Source organism: Trachypithecus francoisi, unplaced genomic scaffold (genome assembly GCF_009764315.1).
Source record: "Trachypithecus francoisi isolate TF-2019V2 unplaced genomic scaffold, Tfra_2.0 Lachesis_group12, whole genome shotgun sequence".
NCBI lineage: Eukaryota > Metazoa > Chordata > Mammalia > Primates > Cercopithecidae > Trachypithecus > Trachypithecus francoisi.
The window spans coordinates 109,375,903-109,395,896 of record NW_022681457.1 but is presented as its reverse complement, the minus strand read 5'-3'; the positions used below and the strand labels follow the sequence as shown (position 1 = coordinate 109,395,896).

The 19,994-nt window shown below is 55.4% G+C and overlaps 1 protein-coding gene across 4 annotated transcripts; it reads right to left on the bottom strand.

Moving 5' to 3' along the window:
- Window positions 1-407: 407 nt before the first annotated feature.
- Window positions 408-19,703, bottom strand: ARHGEF19 (Rho guanine nucleotide exchange factor 19). Of its 4 annotated transcripts, none has more exons than XM_033228228.1 (16): window positions 19,481-19,703; window positions 11,030-11,469; window positions 10,349-10,633; window positions 10,068-10,188; window positions 9,915-9,991; window positions 9,376-9,638; window positions 8,622-8,782; window positions 8,373-8,525; window positions 7,980-8,109; window positions 7,808-7,882; window positions 7,545-7,634; window positions 7,217-7,377; window positions 4,847-5,005; window positions 4,268-4,347; window positions 1,698-1,802; window positions 408-1,293 (listed from the first exon to the last, which is right to left on the bottom strand). In XM_033228228.1, exons 2-16 carry the CDS (start codon window positions 11,439-11,441, stop codon window positions 1,136-1,138), a joined length of 2,430 nt encoding a protein of 809 aa, XP_033084119.1. In that variant the 5' UTR covers window positions 11,442-11,469; window positions 19,481-19,703; the 3' UTR covers window positions 408-1,135. The 4 variants fall into 4 exon arrangements, with proteins under 4 accessions (XP_033084119.1, XP_033084118.1, XP_033084120.1 ...); XM_033228227.1 differs by lacking the exon at window positions 19,481-19,703 and adding an exon at window positions 14,893-15,092; XM_033228229.1 differs by lacking the exon at window positions 19,481-19,703 and adding an exon at window positions 12,535-12,636.
- Between the last annotated feature and the right edge of the window lie 291 nt (window positions 19,704-19,994).

Here is a 19,994-nt window from a genome sequence, read left to right as displayed (position 1 = left end):
AAGTAGAGGAGGGCGGGGGACAGTGGGCAGAGGGTTTTTGAAGATGTGATTTAAATTAAGAATTATGAGATGGGAAGATTATCTGGGTGGGCCTGAAAATGCAATCACTTGTTTATCAGAGGGAGGCAGAGGGAAATTTGGTACAGACACACAGAGAAGGCAATGTGACCACAGAGGCAGAGATCAGAGTGATACGGTTGCAAGTCAAGGAACGCTGCAGCCACCAGCAGCGGGAAGAGGCGAGGAACCGCTCTCCCTGAGAGCCCAGGAGGGAGCACAGCCCCGGGTGCAGGCCCGGTGCTGCTAATTTTGGACTCAGCCTCCAGAACCGTGACAGAAGAAAATATTGTTGCTTTAAGTCACTCAGTTTGTAGTAATTCTGTTATAGAAGCCACAGGAAACAAAGAACTAATCAAATCTCTTTAATGTTTAAGCCTATTTGTATCTGACATTTTGTTACTTGCAGCCGAAAGCAGCCTAGCTGATACACAATCGTCCCCCTGCCCCCGGTCACCTTCTTACAGCTCAGAGGTGAACTCTAGAGAAATGCAAAGCCCCAGTTGGGAGCCAGCCAGAGACTCTCCTGGTCTTTAGCTGGGAAAACAGGACTGCGGGGGTGGGGCAGCATCAGATGGATCACAGACTCCAAGCAAAGGCATGATAGGAGTTTATTTACAGACAAGACACAGCAACCAGGCACCGACTCGGGCTCTGGCCAGGGGAGGTGGTAGACAAGACGCCAGATATATCTAAATATATATTTAGGTCCCAGCACCACCAGCACCAGAACATTCCCCAGCCAGGTCCCTGCCAGAAGGACCAAGAGTCAGGCAGGATTGAGGGCACAGAAAGCAGAGGGCCCCAGTCCTTGCCAGGTATCAGTGATCATCTGTTATGGTCCCCATGTCAGAGGAAGAAACTGCCGTTGGCCTTGAAGTGTGGACACTGAGGAGCAGGAGGACAGAGATACCCTCTGGAGGCGCCCCCATTCCTGTGCCCACCCTGTGCCCTCAATGCCAAGGCCACAGAAGTGAAGTGCCAGCAGGAGCAGCTTGGGGCATGGAGACACTGCAGGCCCCTCCAGAACCATCCGGGAACCAGGCATGGAGGTGCTGTCCCAGGCCATGGCTGCCCCTCACACAGGGGCCTCCCCCAGTTTGCTGGTGGCACTCGTGACTCGCTTATTCTCCCGGAGGTTTCGGAGGCGGGCACTGAGGCTGCTGATCTCTTCCACGTAGGCCTGGGGCACCCACCCCTTCTCACCATCTGCCAGGCGGACCCCTTCCAGCCAGCCTAGGGACACACAGGCCAAGAACAACAGCATCAAAGGGGCACCAGGCCAGGCCTGGAAGGGAACACCTCAGCCCTGACGCAAGCTTTGTTCGCACCCTTGGAGCCAAGGTGACATCATCTCAGCATCTCTCAGCTCCAGGAAGGACCCTGTCTCGAGCTGTCTTGTAGATGAACTTCTGACCTGTTTTTCCTGACATCCTCTGAAAGGGTATTTCCCACTCTCCCCCATCACTCTCAATCCTATATCTGTACAAGCAGGAAGTTCCTCTTCTTGTCTAATCTGATTCCCACATGCTGTGGCAGATCAACACTTGCAGAGCCTTTCTCTGTGATATCTTAGTCATCTAGCCACCTCCTGCCCACCTGAGCCCCATCAGGGAGACTTTCCCAGGAGGCCCCCTCACCGTCACTGGTCCAGGTCCTCACTGCCAGGATGTCAGTCTTCTCCAAGGTCAGCTCATCTGGCTGCAGTGCCTTGTATGTCCTAACACACTGAACCTGAGGGCGATCTGACAGCCCAAGGGAGGCTCAGGGAGTCCCAAGGGTAGGATGACAGGGGAAGGAGCATGGGTAGGGCAGGGAGGGGCAGTAGGAGGAAGCAAGGGGGTGGAAGGTGGCCAGTGAGGCTTCTATTCCTCTGCCACTCCCATGCCACAGGCCCACATCTAAGCAGGCGTACCCTCTGCCCACCCTGGCCTATCTAGTCTGCTACCCTAAATACAAGTGCGGGATGAATCCATTCCCTCCCAGCTTCGGTTTCTGCCTCTATACCAAGGGTTGTCCCCTCCCCAGCTCAAGTCAATACGTTGCTTTTGTCTTTCAGACTCCAACGTCCAACTGCCCCCAGACACCTCACACAAAACAGTAACGGCCCTGCAATATGCCCCTAACATCGCTGTGGTGCTCCCTTTGGCCCATCCTTCCCAACTGGGATTCAAGCTGCATCACTCCCCTGTTTAAAGCCCTCCAGGGCTTCCCAATCCTCTTAGAATAAAATCCAAACTCCTCCCTAGGCCCTACAAGGCCCTTCATGGTCTGGCATCACCCCCTGCTAGCCTCATCTTCTCCCCTCCACTTTCCCTCCCTACTCGCTCACAAAGCTCCAGTCACACCAGCCTCCCTGCTGTTTCTCACTCTAAACTCCCTCCTTCCCCAGGTCCTTCGCACGGGCTCTTCCTTCTGCCAGATACTCTTCCCCAGATCGTTTCACGACAACCTCTCCTCATCCTTCAGGGGTCAAATGTTAATTCCTAGGGACCTCTCCTGACCACCTGGGAGCTTACCCCAGCCAGGTGGGACTCCTAGCTCAAGCCAGAGCGTCTACCCCCTTCCTGGTCCTCAGCTCTTTTCATTAGACCAGGTGGGCTGGTAGCATCCAAAGCCCCAGACTGGGGGGCCAGACCTGGCTTGAATCCCAGTTCTGCCACTTACTGGCTGTGTGACCAATTTACTTCACCTTCTGAGCCTCAGTTTTCTCAGATATGAAAAATGTCTACCTGGTAGGGTTGCCATGAGGATTAAATTAGATTTAATGCAAATACAAAGCCCCTAGCCCTGGGCCTAGCCTATGGCAGGCGCTCAGTGGGCATGAGTGCCCTTTCTTTCCCTTTACTACCTAAAGCTCAGCCCTAACTCCTCTGCTCAAAAGCCTCCAATAAGGCTGGGCGCAATGGCTCACACCTGTAATCCCAGCACTTTGGGAGGCTGAGGCAGGTGAATCACTTGAGGCCAGGAATTCAAGACCAGCCATGGTCAACATGGCAAAACCCTGCCTTTACTAAAAATACAAAAATTAGCTAGGCGTAGTGGTGGGCGCCTGTAATCCCAGCTACTTGGGAGGCTGAGGCAGGAGAATTGTTCGAACCTGGGAGGAGGAGGTTGCAGTGAGCTGAGATTGTGCCATTGCACTCCAGCCTGGACGACAGGGTGAGACTGTCTCAAAAAAAACACAGCCAGGCGTGGTGGCAAGTGCCTGTAATCCCAGCTACTCAGGAGGCTAAGGCATAAGAACCATTTGAACCCAGGAGGCGGAGGTTGCAATGAGCAGAGATTGCGCCACTGCACTCCAGTCTGGAGTACGGAGCAAAGCTGTATCTCCAAAAAAAAAAAAAAAAAAAAAAAAAGAAGGCCTCCAATAAGCCAGGCACGATGGCTCATGCTGTAATACCAGAACTTTGGGAGGCTGAAGGGAAAGGATTGCTTGAGTCCAGGAGTTTGAGGCCAGCCTGGGCAGCATAGCAAGATCCTGTCTCTACAAAAAATAAAAATAAAGGTGTGGTATCCAGGTGTGGTAGTGCATACCTGTGGTCCCAACTACTCAAAAGGCTGAGGCAGGAGGATCACTTGAGCCCAGGAGTTGAGACTATAGTGATCCATTATCGCACCACCGAACTCCAGCCTGGGCAATAGAGCAAGACCCTGTCTCAATAAAACCTAAACAAACCTTCAATAGCTTCCTAGGGCCACTATAGGGAGGCTCTCTATGATTAGGTCGTACCCTGGCTTACCAGCCACACCCAAAGGAGAAACCTTTATTCCAACTGAGCAGATCCCTCAGCTGCCACCACTACCCCCACCACCCCTCATACCCTGACTCCGGCTGCTTCTTGTCCTGTTTGCAACTGACGCAAAGATGGAGACAGACCTGGGCTCTGGTCTCAGCCCTGCTACTTACTGGCTGGGTGAACTTACACAAGTCCGTTTATCTCTGAACCTCTCTTCTAACTTGTAAAACAGGGGCGAAATGGGAGGCTATGAAGGCTTTGTGATCTCCAGGATGCTGCCTGTGGACACAGAGTCCACCTGTGCTATGTAAGTTCTGCCCAGCCTTCCAGGTTCCTCAGAGCTACCCCTGACTGCCCCAGAAGTTGATCTCTCTCCCCATAGCCCTGTCGGCAACACAGCACCCAGGATGGGAGGGGAGGAGGGCGGGCGAGGGTCCGGCCCAGGGATGTAAGCAGCAGGGATGAGTTACCTTCCCCCTCACTGATGACCTCCTTGTCCTCCTGGGGGCTGGAGGGGCACAAGGCTGAGATCCATCGCTGCTTCTCACTTCTAGGGAAGGGGGAGGCTCAATTGCCACAACATGCAAAGTGCAGTTGCCCAGGGCAGGGTGCTGAAACCAAGGCTGGGGGAGCCAGACACGATGTCCAGGCCCAGGACCCAACTCATGTCTGCCCCACCCTAGGCCCACCCCACAACCCTGTTCCCAAGCCTGTGCCCCATCCAGCTCTGAGCATAACAGGCCCAGAACCCCTGGATGCCAGCCCTACCCCCATCCTGCCTAATGCCACAGTCGTGAAGCCAGAGATAGCAGGGTGTGGAGGTTTACATCCAAGAGATGCCCAGAGGCTGAGGAGGAGGTGGCAGCCCCCCAACACCACCTGTGGGGCAGGCACTCCTGCTCTGGCCTCCAGCCCTGCCCTCTGCTCCTGTGTCCTGCCCAAGCCAGGGAAGAGATGAGCACTTGGGGAGGAACAAGGCCAGGATGTCCCAGGGGTGCCCGTCATGGGGAGGAAGAGCCTCCTCTCTGCCCATAGCCAGGCCCACTCACTCCGTCCGAGCCCTCAGCAGGAACTGGTACTTCATGTGCTGCCCGTGGAGGAGCTGGAGGAGGAACACGTGGCCAGGGATGCCCTGCAGCTTCAGGCTCAGGTCCCGCACCTGCAGCTCAGCCATCTTGGCATGGACGAAGACGGCAAACTTCCCTAGCCTGGAGGACCGGGAGAGGGGAGGTCAGCCTGGCCTGGGCCCTGGCTCCAGGCACCCAGCCTTGGGATCAGGTGGGTTCTGACTGGAAGCGGGGAGAAAGGGTTGCCTGGCCTGCCGGCGTTCTCACAGGTTCCTGCGTCTCGACAGGGCGCTGCTTTCCTAGCAGCTGGCAAAGTCCCCACAAGGAACCAAGAGCTTCTTCCCCGCTGGCTTGCTGGTGGAGGCTGGAGGGGATGGAGACCAGTCCCTGAGTCCCAAACACGCTTTCAACCTTTCTCTCTCTCTCTCTTTTTTTTTTTTTTTTTGTTTTGTTTTGTTTGTTATTTGGTTTTTTGTTTTGTTTTGTTTTAAGAGAGCCTCGCTCTGTCACCTAGGCTGGAGTACAGTGGCATGATCTTGGCTCACTGCAACCTCCGCCTCCCAGGTTCAAGCGATTCACAACCTCTCTCTGAACCTCTCTCCCAAGCGTCTGTTCCGAAGAGCCCACTGGACAGCTGGCCTGCGGAGTGTCTCTCTTCCAATATGTAAGCCCTATGCAGGCTGAGCCTCATCTCTTCGCCACTGTATCTCAGTGTCTGATACTGCCTGACTCACAATTTGGGATCAGTAAGTACTTGTAGGCAGGATGGGTGGAGGGGGTTCCATGGATGTCAACTCATTCAACAAAACTCGGCATCAAAAAAAAAAAAACAAAAAACTCAACTTCTCTCACTCCGAGCCAGATCCTCTTTACTGTTCTCCATTCCAGTGAAAGATACCACCAGTTTGCCCAAAAGGAAACTCAGACGTCATGCTCACCTCTTCCCTTTCCATCCCCCCTACACCCACCTGGTAGCTATGTCCTGTCTTTCCTCCTTAATGTCCCTTGAATCCACTTATCCTGAAGCACCCTGCCACTTCTGGAGCATCTACCCTCTCCTGAGCAACTGCAAGACCCTCTGCCTCTTCCCTTCCAGTTCATCCTCCAAATTGGCCAGGAGCAAAATATCATCCCTCTGCTTAACTCTCCATGCTCCCTGCTGCCTCAGAAAAAATCCAACCTCTCTACCATGACCTTCAACATCCCAACCTCCCTCTGCTGCCCTTCTCCTTTACAAATCCAGCCACATTAGGCTTCATCATTCCCCAAACACACATTCCGCTCATCTACACTACCATGACTCTGCTGTATGCCTCCACTCAAACTACCTTTCTACCTGGAAAACTCCTACTCATCTTTCAAAACCCAGCTCAAATGTCCCATCCTCTATGAAGCTTTACTGATTCTCACTCCACACCAGGAACTACTGCAGTACACCCTTCCATCAAAACCCTGATGATATGGTTATCAGGATGTATTTTCACTGGTCTGAGAGCTCCTGTGAGCACAGAACAAGTTGCATTCATATTTATGTCCCTAGCACCGGCCTGCTACAGAACAGAGATTCAGTGACTGTTTACTAAATGAACAAACAAATCAGGAATGAATTCTTATAGCATAACATGTCCATTTTTTTTTTTTTAAAGAGATGCGGTCTCACTATGTTGCCCAGGCTAGTCTTGAACTCCTGGACTCAAGTGATTCTCCTACCTTGGCCTCCCAAAGTGCTGGGATTACAGGTGTGAGCCACCATCCCACATGTCCATCCTTTATCCCATTCACTTTATCCAGGTAGTCTTCTACCTCACTCCTCATTTATAATAATCACAGTTAATACTGAGGGAGTGTTCACTGTGAGTGAGGCATGGTGCTGCCATCAGACAGAGCGGGCATCCTCCTGGCTCCCCCACCTACTAGCTCCATGATCTGAGAGTAACAGAGAAGCCTATTTCCCAGGGAGGGATTTGGAGGATTAAAGGGAATAGTCCACATAGCATGCCTTGCACATAGTAGGTACTGAGTAAAAGTTGGCTTCTGGCATAGCTGTGGCTCAGGGCAGAGTTGAGACTCCAGGGTCATACTCTTAGTCTCTGTTCTAACTGGCTGAAGCTCACAGCAGCTCCAAATCCTTGACATACAGTCTAGCCCTTGATTCTCCCTTCTGGAACATGGACTTGTCTCACATCTCTGCCTTTGCTTCAGGAGCCTCCAAGTCTCAAGGTGCCCTGGCAGCACAACCTGGCACAGGCAGGGGCTCCCAGGCCCAGGGATGGACTGGTCATGAGTCCAGTGGTAGGGAGGAAGAGAGCCTGGCTCCAGTTTACCTACCCACCCCTGACTGCCCCAACTTACTCCTTCCGCCGAGAGAGCAGCAAGCAGTCATTGAAGAGGTGGAGGTAGACTGCTTTGCTGGACAGCTTCAGCTTGGCAGGGGGTGCTGCAGGCAGTGGTGCCAGCTCTACCAACTCCCCATGCCGAACCAGCCAGCGGGCCTGAGAGATCAGCGGGAAAATCTGGAGGGATGGAGAAGGATGGGTCAGGCCCAGGGGTACCAGGCAGAGAGCACAGGATAGCAGAGGGGAGAGTGTGGGCAGCGATGAACTGGCCTGAAGCCCCTAGGGCAGGGAAGAAACAAGAGCTGCCCCTTGGAGTGCCCATCCCGCTGGCGGCAGACACACACCTTGCCCTCAAAGTGGATCTTCTTGCTCAGGTGGATGAGTTCCTCTGTCCTCTTCATGGACTGCACGCTAGCATTGCACTCCTGCACCAGCTGGGGGAGCCGTGGGGAGGTCACCTGCAGCCCCTCAGCCCTGGCTCCCAGAGCCCAGCCTCAGACACTTGCCTGGGGACCAGAGACTCTGACAGCTGGGGGCTGTTTTAGAGACATGCTGGGGGTCCAGGGGGTCCCCAGGAGCCAAGCAGCCCCTGCCCTGCCCAGCTCACCTCCTTGAGCGCATTGAAGGCCTTGGTGGCCATATCTTCGTCTTCAGAGCCCTGTGCTGTCCGCTTCAGGATGTTCTGGAAGGTGGGATCAGCACAATGAGGCAGGCCTCATACTCCCCTGAGACCCGGCCCACCCACCCAGCCCTCACTGCAGCCTGTCCCCTCGAGGTACCTCCACCAACATCTTGAGGCGGGTGATCCTCTGGAAGGGCAGGATGAGGAAGGAGGTAAGGGGCAGACGCTGGCACACGGGAGACTCCTCCAGGCGAGCCAGGATGCCAGGGAACCTGGGGTTCTCCAGGCTGGAAAATGGGAAGGGCTCTGGAATCACAGGTAGGCCTGAACTCCTGGGATCCACAACCCTGGCCATCCATGGGGCCCTTAGGGACCTTCTCAGCACATCCTTACTGCCCCTTGGGGTTGCATCTCACCTTATCCTGGTCACAGAGACCCTTTCAGGGACCCCTCCCCTCCCAGAGTCACCTTGCATCACCCAGTCCTCACTGCCTACACCTGCCTGAGACTCCCTCCACGCCCCCGCCCCTTTCAGAGCCCCCAGCCCTACAGCAGGCGCTGGTAGGTGCGCTCCTGGTAGGCCTGGTTGGTGACATAGGGCAGGTAGACTCTGCGGAAGGCCGGGCAGTGGTCCAACACCACGTCGCACACGCTGAAGCGCAGCACATCTGCCTCCAGCCGTTGCTCCAGGTCCTGCAGGAACCTGAGGAGTCAGAGCCAGGATGGAGATCCCAGATCTGGAAGCCGGTCAACCACAGGCTCGGTCCCCACCCTGGGCCAGGCCAGAGCACTTCTTCACCTCTCGCTGGTGCTCTTGACCTCGGGCAGTTTGGAAAACAGCCACTGCTTGTCCTGCGCCCCCAGACACTCGCTCAGCTCGGCAGAGCCTAAGAAGTGGCCCACAGCCACCGATAGGCTGTGGATGTAGGAGGCCTCGGACGTGATCAGCTCAAACTTGGCCTGAGGGAGGGCGCACACGGGGTCGAAAGGGCCGGGCCGGTTCACCTCGGAGGCCCTGGCCTCGCATCCCCGGACCCTAGGCCGCCACACCTCTCGTCCTCGCCCCTTCTCCAGCCCCACTCCTAATCTGGCGGCAGGCGAGCCCGGCGACCCACCTCCCACACGAGCAATTGTGCAAACCCCGCTGGCCCTAGATCCCGCCCCTCCTCTTAGCCCAGTCCCGACGCGTTCTTCCCCGAGCCCGCCCACCCCCAGGTCCCGCCCACCCCCAGGTCCCGCCCCTGATTCTGTCCTCGCCTTGTTCCGCGCCCACCAGGCGTTTGCACTCCCAATGGCTCCGCCCCTCATCCGGCCCTGTCCTATCCTAGGCTTCGTCCCGCTGGCTCCGCCCTCTACCCGCAGCCAAGCCTGGCTCCCCTAGACTCCCGCTCCGCGGCTTGCTGTCCTCGCTTCCAGACGGCCTCGTGTAGTCAGGTCCTAGAGCCACCCTTCCGCGCTGACAGTCGCGCCAGCACCCCCGTTTGTGTGTCCCCCTCCCTCTATGGTCCGGTTCCCGCTAAGTCCCCGGACCGCGTACTCCCCGGCGCGCCCACCTCCTGCAGCTTGCAGTCCCGCAGGCTCAGCGTGGCCAGGACGCCGCTGCCGCGTACGTCGGGGATATCCTGCCACAGCGAGAAGGTGGAGCCTCGCGCCGAGCGTTGCGCCCGGAAAGAACTGCTGGGGGAGAGGTTGGCGCGTGGCGGCCCCGGCCCCTCCTCTGCGCCCTCGGCCTCGTCCCCCGGGCCCTCCTCCTCGCGCTGCTGCCGCCGCAGTTCGCGGGCGCTGGCCACGTCGCTGTATTCCTGATAGAGGACGGCTGAGGAAAGATGGGCGGGCAAGACCGTGGGTTCCCTCAAGAGCCCGCGTCACTTAACCTTTGCTGCGGTTCGGATATCTGGACATAGTGAATTCATTCATTCATTCATTCATTCCATAAACAAATTGAGCACCTACTGCGTGCTAGATACCGATAGTTCCATTCTCCGTTTCTCACTCGATCCCTACCTCTCAACTCTCTAAACCCCCTTTTCTGCATTTCCACACCGCAGCCCCTTCCTCCGTTACCTCCTCCCAGGGATCCCCTCCCACGTACAGTTAAGAAGGAATCGAGACTGGCGCCGCTCATTGGTGCTCCTGGACCCCAAAGGCGGCTCTTCCTGCGTGTCTAGCCTAGGAAAGAGAGAGCGTCACGGCCCTTCTTCGCCTGCACCCTGTCTCAGACCCAAGCTCAAACGGGAGGTGGTACCTGGGCTCGGACCAATCGCCATGGCCCTCTCGTGAGTCACCAGGGGCTGGCCGCGACACCCGGTCCCTACACCCGGTCCCGACACCCGGTCCCGTCTCTACACTTCGAGACGATGCTTTCCCTGGAGAGGGCAAGAACTGAGGGTGGGGGGTCCAGAGAGTGGGCCTGGGGCCTGGGCCCCGGCCCGGGCACCCTGACGGCCTCAGGCAGCCAGTGAGTGGGCATCCCCCACCCCCACCCGGCATCTAGCTGCCCTCAGGGCCCATGGGAGGAGCTGGTACCTTCCCGGGCTGCTCCGGTGCCTGACCCAGAGATGGGTGCCCGGGCTGCTGAATTCCGCCCCAGGCGCAGAGAAGAGTGCAGCCGGGTCATCAGCTCCGAAGCCGAGAAGCGCCTCCTCTCAGGACCCTCGAGACTCACTCGGGTGGATCCAGCCAGCTCCAGCGGCCTGGGCTCGTCTGTGCTCTGGGCCTGCTCTTGCACTACCTGGCCAGGCTCTAGGAAGACAGCGTGGGCCTCGGGGCAGCCGGGGACCTCTTCACGCTGGTACACCCGCATCTTGCGCCCTAGGGTTGGGGGGCAAGGTGTGAGAGCACAAGCTGGGGCCTCTCCCAGCCTGGCCCTGAGCACCTGGGGAGGTTCAGGCGCCATGCCCAAAGGAAGGGCCTGTGTTTCTGCTAGCGTCTGGTCCCTAGAGCCCTAGGGTCCACAAGAGGGGTAAGGACAGCACAGGGCCTGACTGCAGTAGGCAGAGAGACCACCAGGCAATGGTGACTCACTCACTGCATAACCTTGGACAAGTCACTTGCCTTCCCTGAGTCCCGCTAGTTTCCTTATCACTAATCTACCACTTGTCCTGACTTTTGGGGGAACCTTGGGACATAAAGGTTAAGGAACTGCCCAGCCCCTCCCCTATCCCCCCCACTGTGGCACCCACACCTGCCTCCCCAAGGGTCACTCACAGGCAGACTTCTTTTCTGAGCCGTGGCTGGCCCGGCGCTGTGGCTGTGTGTGCTGGGGACTCCAGGGTCCCTCCAGAGCTGGGGGCTGGGCACCAGGACAGTGTGGCCAGCTGCCAGCCCTGCTGGGCCGCATCCCCCCGCTGGTTATCTCTGTATCTGAGCTTCCTGGGGATGATGGCCATAGCAACCCTTGGAGAGGGGCAGGGGTCCCCAGGGACCAGCGGCTGCCAGGAGCCCGAAGCTCCACGGGAGCAACAGGGAAAAGGTCCAGACACACTGGGCTCGGGGGCTTCAGGGTGGGCAGCTCTGCAAAGGACAGACTCTCCTGCTGGCACACTGCTACAGGGCAGCGGGCAGTGCCAGGTGGCCCAGTAAGGTGGGGCTGGAGGGTAGCAGGTGGCCCACAGTCCATTCCTCTTTTGCTCTGCCACCACCTGGCCCTGCAAAAGAGAAGATATCAGATCTAGACAGAGGACAGCAGGGCTGGCCGGTAAGCCACCACCCCTGGAGGCCTGGACAAACCCCTGTGTACACTTATGTGCACACATCTCCACAAACGCACTCACATGTCTGATTATATAGAAATAGCTGATACTTGCTTGGCATTGCCTGAATGATAGACTGAGTACTTTACACATACTATCTCATTTAATCCTCACAACAATCCTGTGAGTTGATGCCCTTATTATCCCCATTTTATAGGTGAGGAAAGTGAAGCACAGAGAGGTTATTTGGTAAATAGTGGAGCCAGGATTCTAACCTGGCCATTCTAGCTTTCAAATCGGTGATTGTAACCACCTTGTACCTTCTCTAACACACACCGACATGTCACCAGACATGCAACTACATACATCATCACACAAATCCATATCCCAGCATATACATCCACACTACATTTTCTCCCAAGTATAGAATGACATGTGCACTTTCATAGATACAGACATTTCAAACTCAGGCTCACACAGTCACAGACACACACATTTTTACACAACCATATACATTAACAAACAATTCCTCACAAACACACTGACCCATCCGATATTTACACAGGCACCCAAGATTTCTCATCCTCCTGTTCCCTTCACGCGCACACCCCAGGATGCAGACACACACCAGCCCACAGGTCCTTACTTTGGTATTTCTCCCCCATCCCCCCCACCCTTGCCCAGAGTTGCGGCCTTCAGCGCTGAGTGGTGCCCACACCCATGCCAAGTTGGCTGGGAGGGTCATGGACTGGCAGGCGGGCCATCACCCAGATCAGGCAGGGGCCCTCCTGAAGTTCAGGGAGGTGCCCCAACACCCCCGGTTTGGAGTGAAAGAAGGGCTGTCCCCACCCCAGCTTCCAGCCCCCGGGTAGGCCAGGCTGGATGGGTCCTTTCTGGGCAGGAAGTTATCCCCAGGGAGCCAGCCATTCGATCGGGGCAGACCTGATGATCTGAGAGTCTCAAGCCCCGGCAGCTCTTGCCCTGTGGCCTTCTGCCAGCCTCCCTCCTGCAGCCCCTCACCTCTCCGGGCCCAGGCTCGCTGCTGATGCTGTTTGGCTGTTCTGGCAGGGGAAGCCCTCTCTCTGCCCAGCTGGCTGGGGGAGATCCCACCCAGACAAAGAGTTTGATTCATCAAACCCTGTGGTGAGGCAAGCAGGGAGGGAGGGAGGGAGCAGGCAGCGGGCTGGGCGGGGGCCTACCCTAGCCTGGCCTCGCTGTGGGCAGGCCGGGCAGCCAGGACCCCCCAGAGGCCCCCTCAGGCCAAAGGGGCAGTGCCCAGCCTGGTAGGACCAGGAAAGCCAGGAGATGAAGACTGAGAGAGACCTAGAGAAACAGAGACCACTTAGCCAGTAACTCAGAAACCAAGACCCCAAGACATTCAAAAACAGAAAAGCCACAGATGCTGAGACATTCAGGGACCCAGAGATGGAGACAGAGACAGTGACAATTTTAGGCCAACCAGATCCTCAGAGACACAGATGAAGCCCAAAAAACCCAGGGAGACAGATGGACAAACATTTCATGCCCATGGGCTGCCAGTCTAGTGGGAGAGCCAAAAATGAAAACAGTTACAATCCAGGTTGGCAAGAGCCAAGCCAGAGGAACCATCAGAGGAGGGTGCTGGGCTCAACTCAACCTGGGTATTCCAGAAAGACTTCCTGGAGGAGGTAATAGGTAACTGCTCCATGGCTGAAATACCTAGTGCGCTTTGAGAGAAAGCCTTGGCCTGAGCAGTGACAGTGTCAGTCACTGTTGGAGACAGGGAGGGAGAAGAGGACCCAGTGAAAGATGGCTGGGTCTATGGCAGGCCCCAGTGTCTCTGCACAGCTTCTCAACTGCTTCCTCCCGCTCCCTTCACCCCGCTGCCTGGGAGGGTGGGAAGAAGAGGACTGGCTGCTCCAAAGGGACCGTCTCTACAGTGGCCACTCTGGCTTGTACCGTCAGCCTCTGTCCCTCTAGCCTGAAGAGTGCCCATCTGAGCAAGTCTCCCTGAACTGTCTCCTTATCTGACAAACAGGATAGTATTTTTACTCTCATCAGTCTTTCTGTAGACAGAATGCAGCTCAGGCCTTCACACAGATGGGGAAGATGAAGGAGCGAGGCTGAGACACACATTACATTGTAGGAGTGTGTGGAAGGAGGCCCCTGCCCGCAGACAGGTCTCTTTCTCTGCAGGAATCAGGAGTCCTCAACACAGAAGTCCTGCTTGCTTCTGGGGGCACACATGTGCAGGCATGTACACATGCCCCCTGCCCCCCCGTATGCTGGGAGATTCTAGCACTTGGGTTCTGGAAGCCCCTGGAGGGCAGGGAGGGACCCTCTCTCCCATCGTTTGCAGGGATAAGTCAGCAAAACATTGAGGCTTTGCAGCAGGAGTACCCCCAGTTACGACCGCAGAGGAGAAGGCTAGGTGAATGTGGGGAGGGGACATAGAAGGCTTCCTGGGGAGATGAAGCTGGAGGCAGGTCCCTAGCGGGGAAGTCAGGAGCATGTCAGCCTCCACCTATGCTCAGGACAAGGGGTAATAAGAATGACCCATCTAGCTGGGATGCCAGCCCTGTGGCCCTCCAGGGGTTTGGCCTACCCAACCTCCATGCTGGGGAGCTAAGAGAGACAAGCTGTGTTCATACTGTGTGTAGCTCATCTCTGTTAGAAAAAAAAAAACAAACAAAAACCTCAGAAGGAGAACTGGCCCCAGACAGCAGAGACCTTACCTTCCCAGGGCACAATCACAGGATAGAGACTCTGGTGTCTACTAGGCAAGGGTCGTTCTGGAGCCCAAAGAGAATAACCCCCACTCAAGCTTCTAGGCCCAGTGTTGACACTGACCAGCTGTGTGGCTTTAGGCAAGTCATAGCCCATCCCTTAGCCTCAGTATTCCCATCTGTAAAGTGGCTCCTGAGAGACCACACCACCACCCACTGCCCTCTCTGAGAAACATGTCTCATCATAAATATATCTGCGCCAAGAAGGATGGGCAGGGGCCGAGGAAAGTACCCTTGGTGGGCGCTGCTAATTGCAGAGGGCAATGGGCCCACTTAGCAAGGCTGCCAGAGAGTCCCTGGACACTACCATGGTCAGAAAAAGCGTTTCTGGCCTCCTGTATCTAGCTTTTCCCTGCCCCCTCCTAGGTGCCCCTTGCCCTGCTGCCCAGAAGAGCGGGGACCCTGCCAGGGCCTCTCTGCCCTTTAAGGAATAAAGCCAAGTGGGAAGTCATGGCTGGAAAGGGGAACCAGGCCAAGTGGTTCACAGAGCCCCAGAAGGCCATAGTGGGTCAGGGCCAGGATCAGAGACCAGGCAGGCAGCACAAAGGGCTCACTCAGCGGGGAAAACTGGCGGGAAGAGAATGGGACTGCTGGCACCCAGGTGGGGCCCTACCTCAGCCAGGGAGCTCCGTCCTGCTGCCAGCACAGTCCAGGGCTCCGGGACACCCTGGGGGCTCTGGGGTTGCAGCCAAGTCCTCAGGGGGCGATGTCAGCATGTCAGCATGGCCCCAGAGCCGAGCAAGGCAAGCTCCTGGGTATTGTGTGGGGCAGGGAGGGGGAGGTGAAGGAGGAGGGAACCTTGCAGAGAGAGGCAGGCGGCTGTCTCAACGTGCCTGCTCCCCGCCCCCCTTCCCCAGAACCGGTTTGGCTAGTCTGGGGTACAAGAGGGGGGCTGGAACAATGGGAGTCCTATGCCCAAGTGAAGCTCTAAAGGACCCTACACCCAGGTCCTCAAGATGGGGGAGGCACTGCTTCTGCTCCTAGGAGACAGGTCACCACTCTTCTGGAGCTTCCCAAACATGGGCGTGTTCAGGGGACTTCTTGGAGCTGGGGAGCATCCTGGGAGCTTCACAGAGAGCCTCCCAAGCCTTGGACTCCTTAGGGACCCTGAGAACCCTGATGACCTTCTCTGATCCTATTACTGCATCTATCAAATGGGAACACTCATCCCAATGGTTGGGAGACAGAAATCAATCCTGAAAGTTGGTGATGTGACATCTGGCATCATCCTGGACAGCCTCTCCTCATCTAGTACAGCCACTCCTTGCAAATGGCCTATCCTTTCCCACTGGTTGGAATGACCTGCCCCACCATCTCCAGTGGCCACCTCCACCATGAAGCCTTCCCAGACTATACCAATTGAGCCCTCAATAAACCAAATCAAATAGCCAAGTCAAACCGCCTCCAATAAGAAGGGCATGCTGTATGCCCAGCATGCAATCTTCCCAACCCTGTGGAAGGGGAAGCCACATTTTGCCCTAATATTACCTGCCATCTGTTTGAGCTCCCAGCAATTGCCAGGCACTTAATATTAATATGCAGATGTGTACACATACTAATACTCATGGGGCTAACTTATTGTTCACCTACTAGGTGCTAGGCACTGTCCTGAGCACATGTATCTACTCATTTAATCTCCACCATGACCCTGTCAGGTGGATACTGTTACTGCTACCACTTAGGTGAGTACAGTTGTCCCTTGGTACCCAGAATCTGTGGGGAATTGGTTCTAGAACCCTCCCATACCAAAATCCATGGCTGCTCAAGTCCCTTATATAAAATGTTGTAGTTTGCTGACACCTTTGTACATCCTCCAGTAAAATTTATTTATTTATTTATTTATTTATTTATTTATTTATTTATTTATTTTTGAGATGCAGTCTTGCTCTGTCACCCAGGCATGATGGTGCAAGTGGTGGGATCTCAGCTCACCGCAATCTTTGCCTCCCAGGTTCAAGCAAGTCTTCCGCCTCAGCCTCCCCAGTAACTGGGATCACAGGCGCATGCCACCACACCCTACTACTTTTTTTTTATTTCTAGTCGAGACAGGGTTTCACCATGTTGGCCAGGCTGGTTTTGAACTCCTGATCTTAAATGATCTACCCACCTCAACTTCCCGAAGTGCTGGAATTACAGACGTGAGCCACCGTATCCCGTCTATTTTTATGTATTTATTGTCAAAAAATAAAAAAAATAAAATGTACTCAAGTGAGAGGGTCTCACTCTGTCATCCACGCTGGAGTGCAGTGGTGCAATTACAGGGCTCACTTGCGGTCTCGTCGACCTCCTGGGCTTGGGTAATTCTCCCACCTAAGCCTCCTGAGTAACTGGGACTGCTGACGTGCACCACCACACCTGACTAATTTTTGTATTTTTTGTAGAGATGGGATCTCATCAGGTTGTCCATCCTGGTCTCAAACTCTTAGGCTCAGGCGATTCACCAGCCTTGGCCTCCCAAAGTACTGGGATTATAGACATAAGCCAACAATGCCTGGCCCTCCAGTACAGTTTAAATCAATTCTAGATTACTTATAACACCTTAATACAGTGTAAATGCTATGTAAATAGTTGTTATCCTGTAATGTTTTTTATTTGCATTATTTTTGTCATTGTTGTTATTTTTTGTTTTTAGTTTCATTTTCCATGCATGGTTGGTTGAATCCAAGGATGCAGAACCTGAGGATATGGGGGGCCAACTGTTTAAGAGGCTTGTACAAGTTAAGGCATGAGCATTATCCCTTTGAAATCTCTCATCAGTTCTATGAAGTCCCTATTTTACAGATGACATTGAGGTTCAAGAGATTAAATAACTTGTCCAGGGTCACACAGCTAATAAGGGGCGGGACTAGTATTGAAACCCAGGTCTGGCAGGGCACGGTGGCTCACGCCTGTAATCCCAGCACTTTGGGAGGCCGAAGTGGGTGGATCCCCTGAGGTCAGGAGTTCTAGACCAGCCTGGCCAACATGGTGAAATCTGTCTCTACTAAAAATACAAAAACAGTCCGGGTGCAGTTGCTCACACCTGTAAATCCCAGCACTTTGGGAGGCCGAGGCCAGCGGATCACAAGGTCAGGAGTTTGAGACCAGCCTGGCCAACATGGTGAAACTCTGTCTGTACTAAAAATACAAAAATTGACTGAGCGTGGTGGCGCACACCTGTAATCCCAGCTACTTGGAAGGCTGAGGCAGGAGAATCGCTTGAACCCAGGAGGCAGGGAGGCAGAGGCTGCAGTGAGTTGAGGTCACACCACTGCACTCCGGCCTGGGTGACAGAGCAAGACTCCGTCTAAAAAAAAAGAACCCCAGGTCTGTCTGACCACACCACCAACCTGAGTCCTTCACCACTGCCTGGTACTGCCTCACCAGGCTTTTAGGAGGGTCTCGTGGTGAAAAGTGTGTGAAAGTCTAATAGGGGGTGTCTCAGCTAACCTAACTAAACTCTTATTGATCTTATTATTCATACACTACGGGCTTGGAATACACAGCAGAGGTTTCATGGCCCGTGCCCTAGTCCCCCAAAGTATTTTATTTATTTATTTATTTATTTTTGAGACAGAGTTTTGCTCTTGTTGCCCAGGCTGGAGTGCAATGGCGCTATCTCGGCTCACTGTAAACGCCTCCTGGGTTCAAGCGATTCTCCTGCCTCAGCCTCCTGAGTAGCTGTGATTATAGGCATGCGCCACCACCCCTGGTCAGTTTTGTATTTTTAGTAGAGATGGTGTTTCTCTATGTTGGTTTAGCTGGTCTCGAACTCCTGACCTCAGGTGATCCACCCGCCTCGGCCTCCCAAAGTGCTGGGATTACAGGCGTGAGCCACTGTGCCCGGCCCCAAAGTATTTTCCTTAGCTGCCAACCGATGGCCATTAAGTTCAGAGTGATTAGGGTTCCCCTGCTCCCCCATGTTCACTTCGACTCCCTAGAGCATTGCCACATAGTGAGTAGACACTGCACCGTGTGGGTGGGGACCAGGTGGCCGTGGAGAGGTGGCAGGCTGGGGCGCAGAGACAGGTTTATTGTCAGCATTGTACAGAGGCCAGGAGGCAAGGAACACGGAAGGGTAGCAATGCAGGTCTGGAGGTCTCCAGGGAACTCAAATCCTCTCATCCCAGCTCCTGAGCAGGCCTTGAGACACTGCCCAGATGCGTAACTGGAAGCCAGAGGACCCCAGTAGCAGGAGCATCCTGGGGAACCTAAGGTCCTGGAAGGGCAGCCCTGCTTCACTCGCCCCTGCGTCCTGGACTTCGGGGACAGCGGACATAGAGCACAGCTTGGTCAGGCTGAGCAGGCTGGAGCTCCAGAGCACAGCCCCCAACCCCAGTTTGAGGATAAAGTAGAAAAGGGGGCGGGGCAGGGGCGGAGCTTAATGATGGGCGGGAACAGGCGGGAACTACAGGGAGTCCAGCCAATCCCTCCAATGGGCGAGGCCAAATAATGGGGCGTGGCTAGACAGAGCGGAACTTGAGAAGGCTGAGCTAAGGCTTGAGGGCAGGCCAAGGGGCGTGGTCATTATGGTCATTATAGTGTGGGTGGGGCCGGGGTCAGCCTGCCTTGCTCACTGAAGGCAGCGCCTCCCCGTTGTCTGCCACCGCCTGCTTGGCCAGGTAGCCCTCGCGCGTTATCTTGGTAGCCAGGGCTGGCACATCGGGCACGAGCCGGGCATTGAGGCACTGGAAGAAGAACACTACATGCTGGGGAGAAGGGGGCCAAAAAGAGAGAATGATTGCCTTAGCGATCTTAACTCACGGGGCACTTACCCTGCGCCAAACCCTAATCTGAAGGTTTTCCGGATATTAATTAATTTAATCCTCACAACAACTCTATGAGCTGTGGGTAATTTCTACTCCACAGGTGAAGAAACAGAAGCAGAAAGGGGTTGTCATTTGCCCAAAGACACAGAGTTATGATTCGAACCCTTAACAGTAGGAACCCTGTCAGGGGCAGGGCTTGTAAAAGAGCAAAAGTGTTGGGCGAGTGCTTCCTCTCCTTTCTCCTTTCTCTTGCCAAGAAATAATGTTATTATTATTTGTGATATTAATTCATTGAGCACAACATGCCAGACACAGTGCAAATGCTTGACACCGAACCTTCATAACGACCCTATAAAGTAGATCCTATTATATAATATATCCCCATTTCCAGCCGGTCGGCGGCAGAGCCTGAACTTGGAACCAAGTCTGTCCAAGACAGATGGCTAAGCCTACCTCGAAGGCGATAATGAAGCCCAGATGCACGGCAGCAGCTTCTAGTAGAAGAGGGCGAGGTTCACCCCCGCGTCGCGAAAGGCTTTGTATCTGGGTTGCGGGGTCTGGAGAGGCTCTCGAATCTCGATTCCGAACCCTGCATTTCCTCCCCTCCTCCTCCCTAGAATCTGGCCCTGCCCGTTCAGCCAGTACCCTAGCCGGCTCCGCGCATCTGTCCGGGGCAGACTCAGCTCACTGCACCCCAGCCAGGCCCCGCCCCTCCCTGCTCAGTACCCGCCCCTCCCAGACAGGCCCCGCCCACCAAGACTCAGCACCCGCCCCTCCCAGGCCGGCCTCCCTCACCAAGGCTCCCCGCCGTGCTTCCTAGACAGGCCCTGCCACTCCCGCCTCAGCTTCCCGCCCACCAAGTCTCAGCACCCCGCCTCTCCCACCTCAGCGTCACGCCCCTCACAGGAAGGCCACGCCCACCAAAGCTCAGGGCCCCGCCCCTCCCGCCGCGCTCCTCCTCCCCAGC

Excerpts from the sequence above, each read along its gene's own strand:
- ARHGEF19 (XM_033228228.1), bottom strand. The coding sequence starts at position 11,441 with ATGGACTGTGGGCCACCTGCTACCCTCCAGCCCCACCTTACTGGGCCA. Across the intron at positions 10,634-11,029 it reads CTCAGAAAAGAAGTCTGCCT|GGCGCAAGATGCGGGTGTAC; the intron begins GTGAGTGACCCT and ends CCCCAACCCTAG. Across the intron at positions 7,378-7,544 it reads AGATCCACTTTGAGGGCAAG|ATTTTCCCGCTGATCTCTCA; the intron begins GTGTGTGTCTGC and ends CCATCCCTCCAG.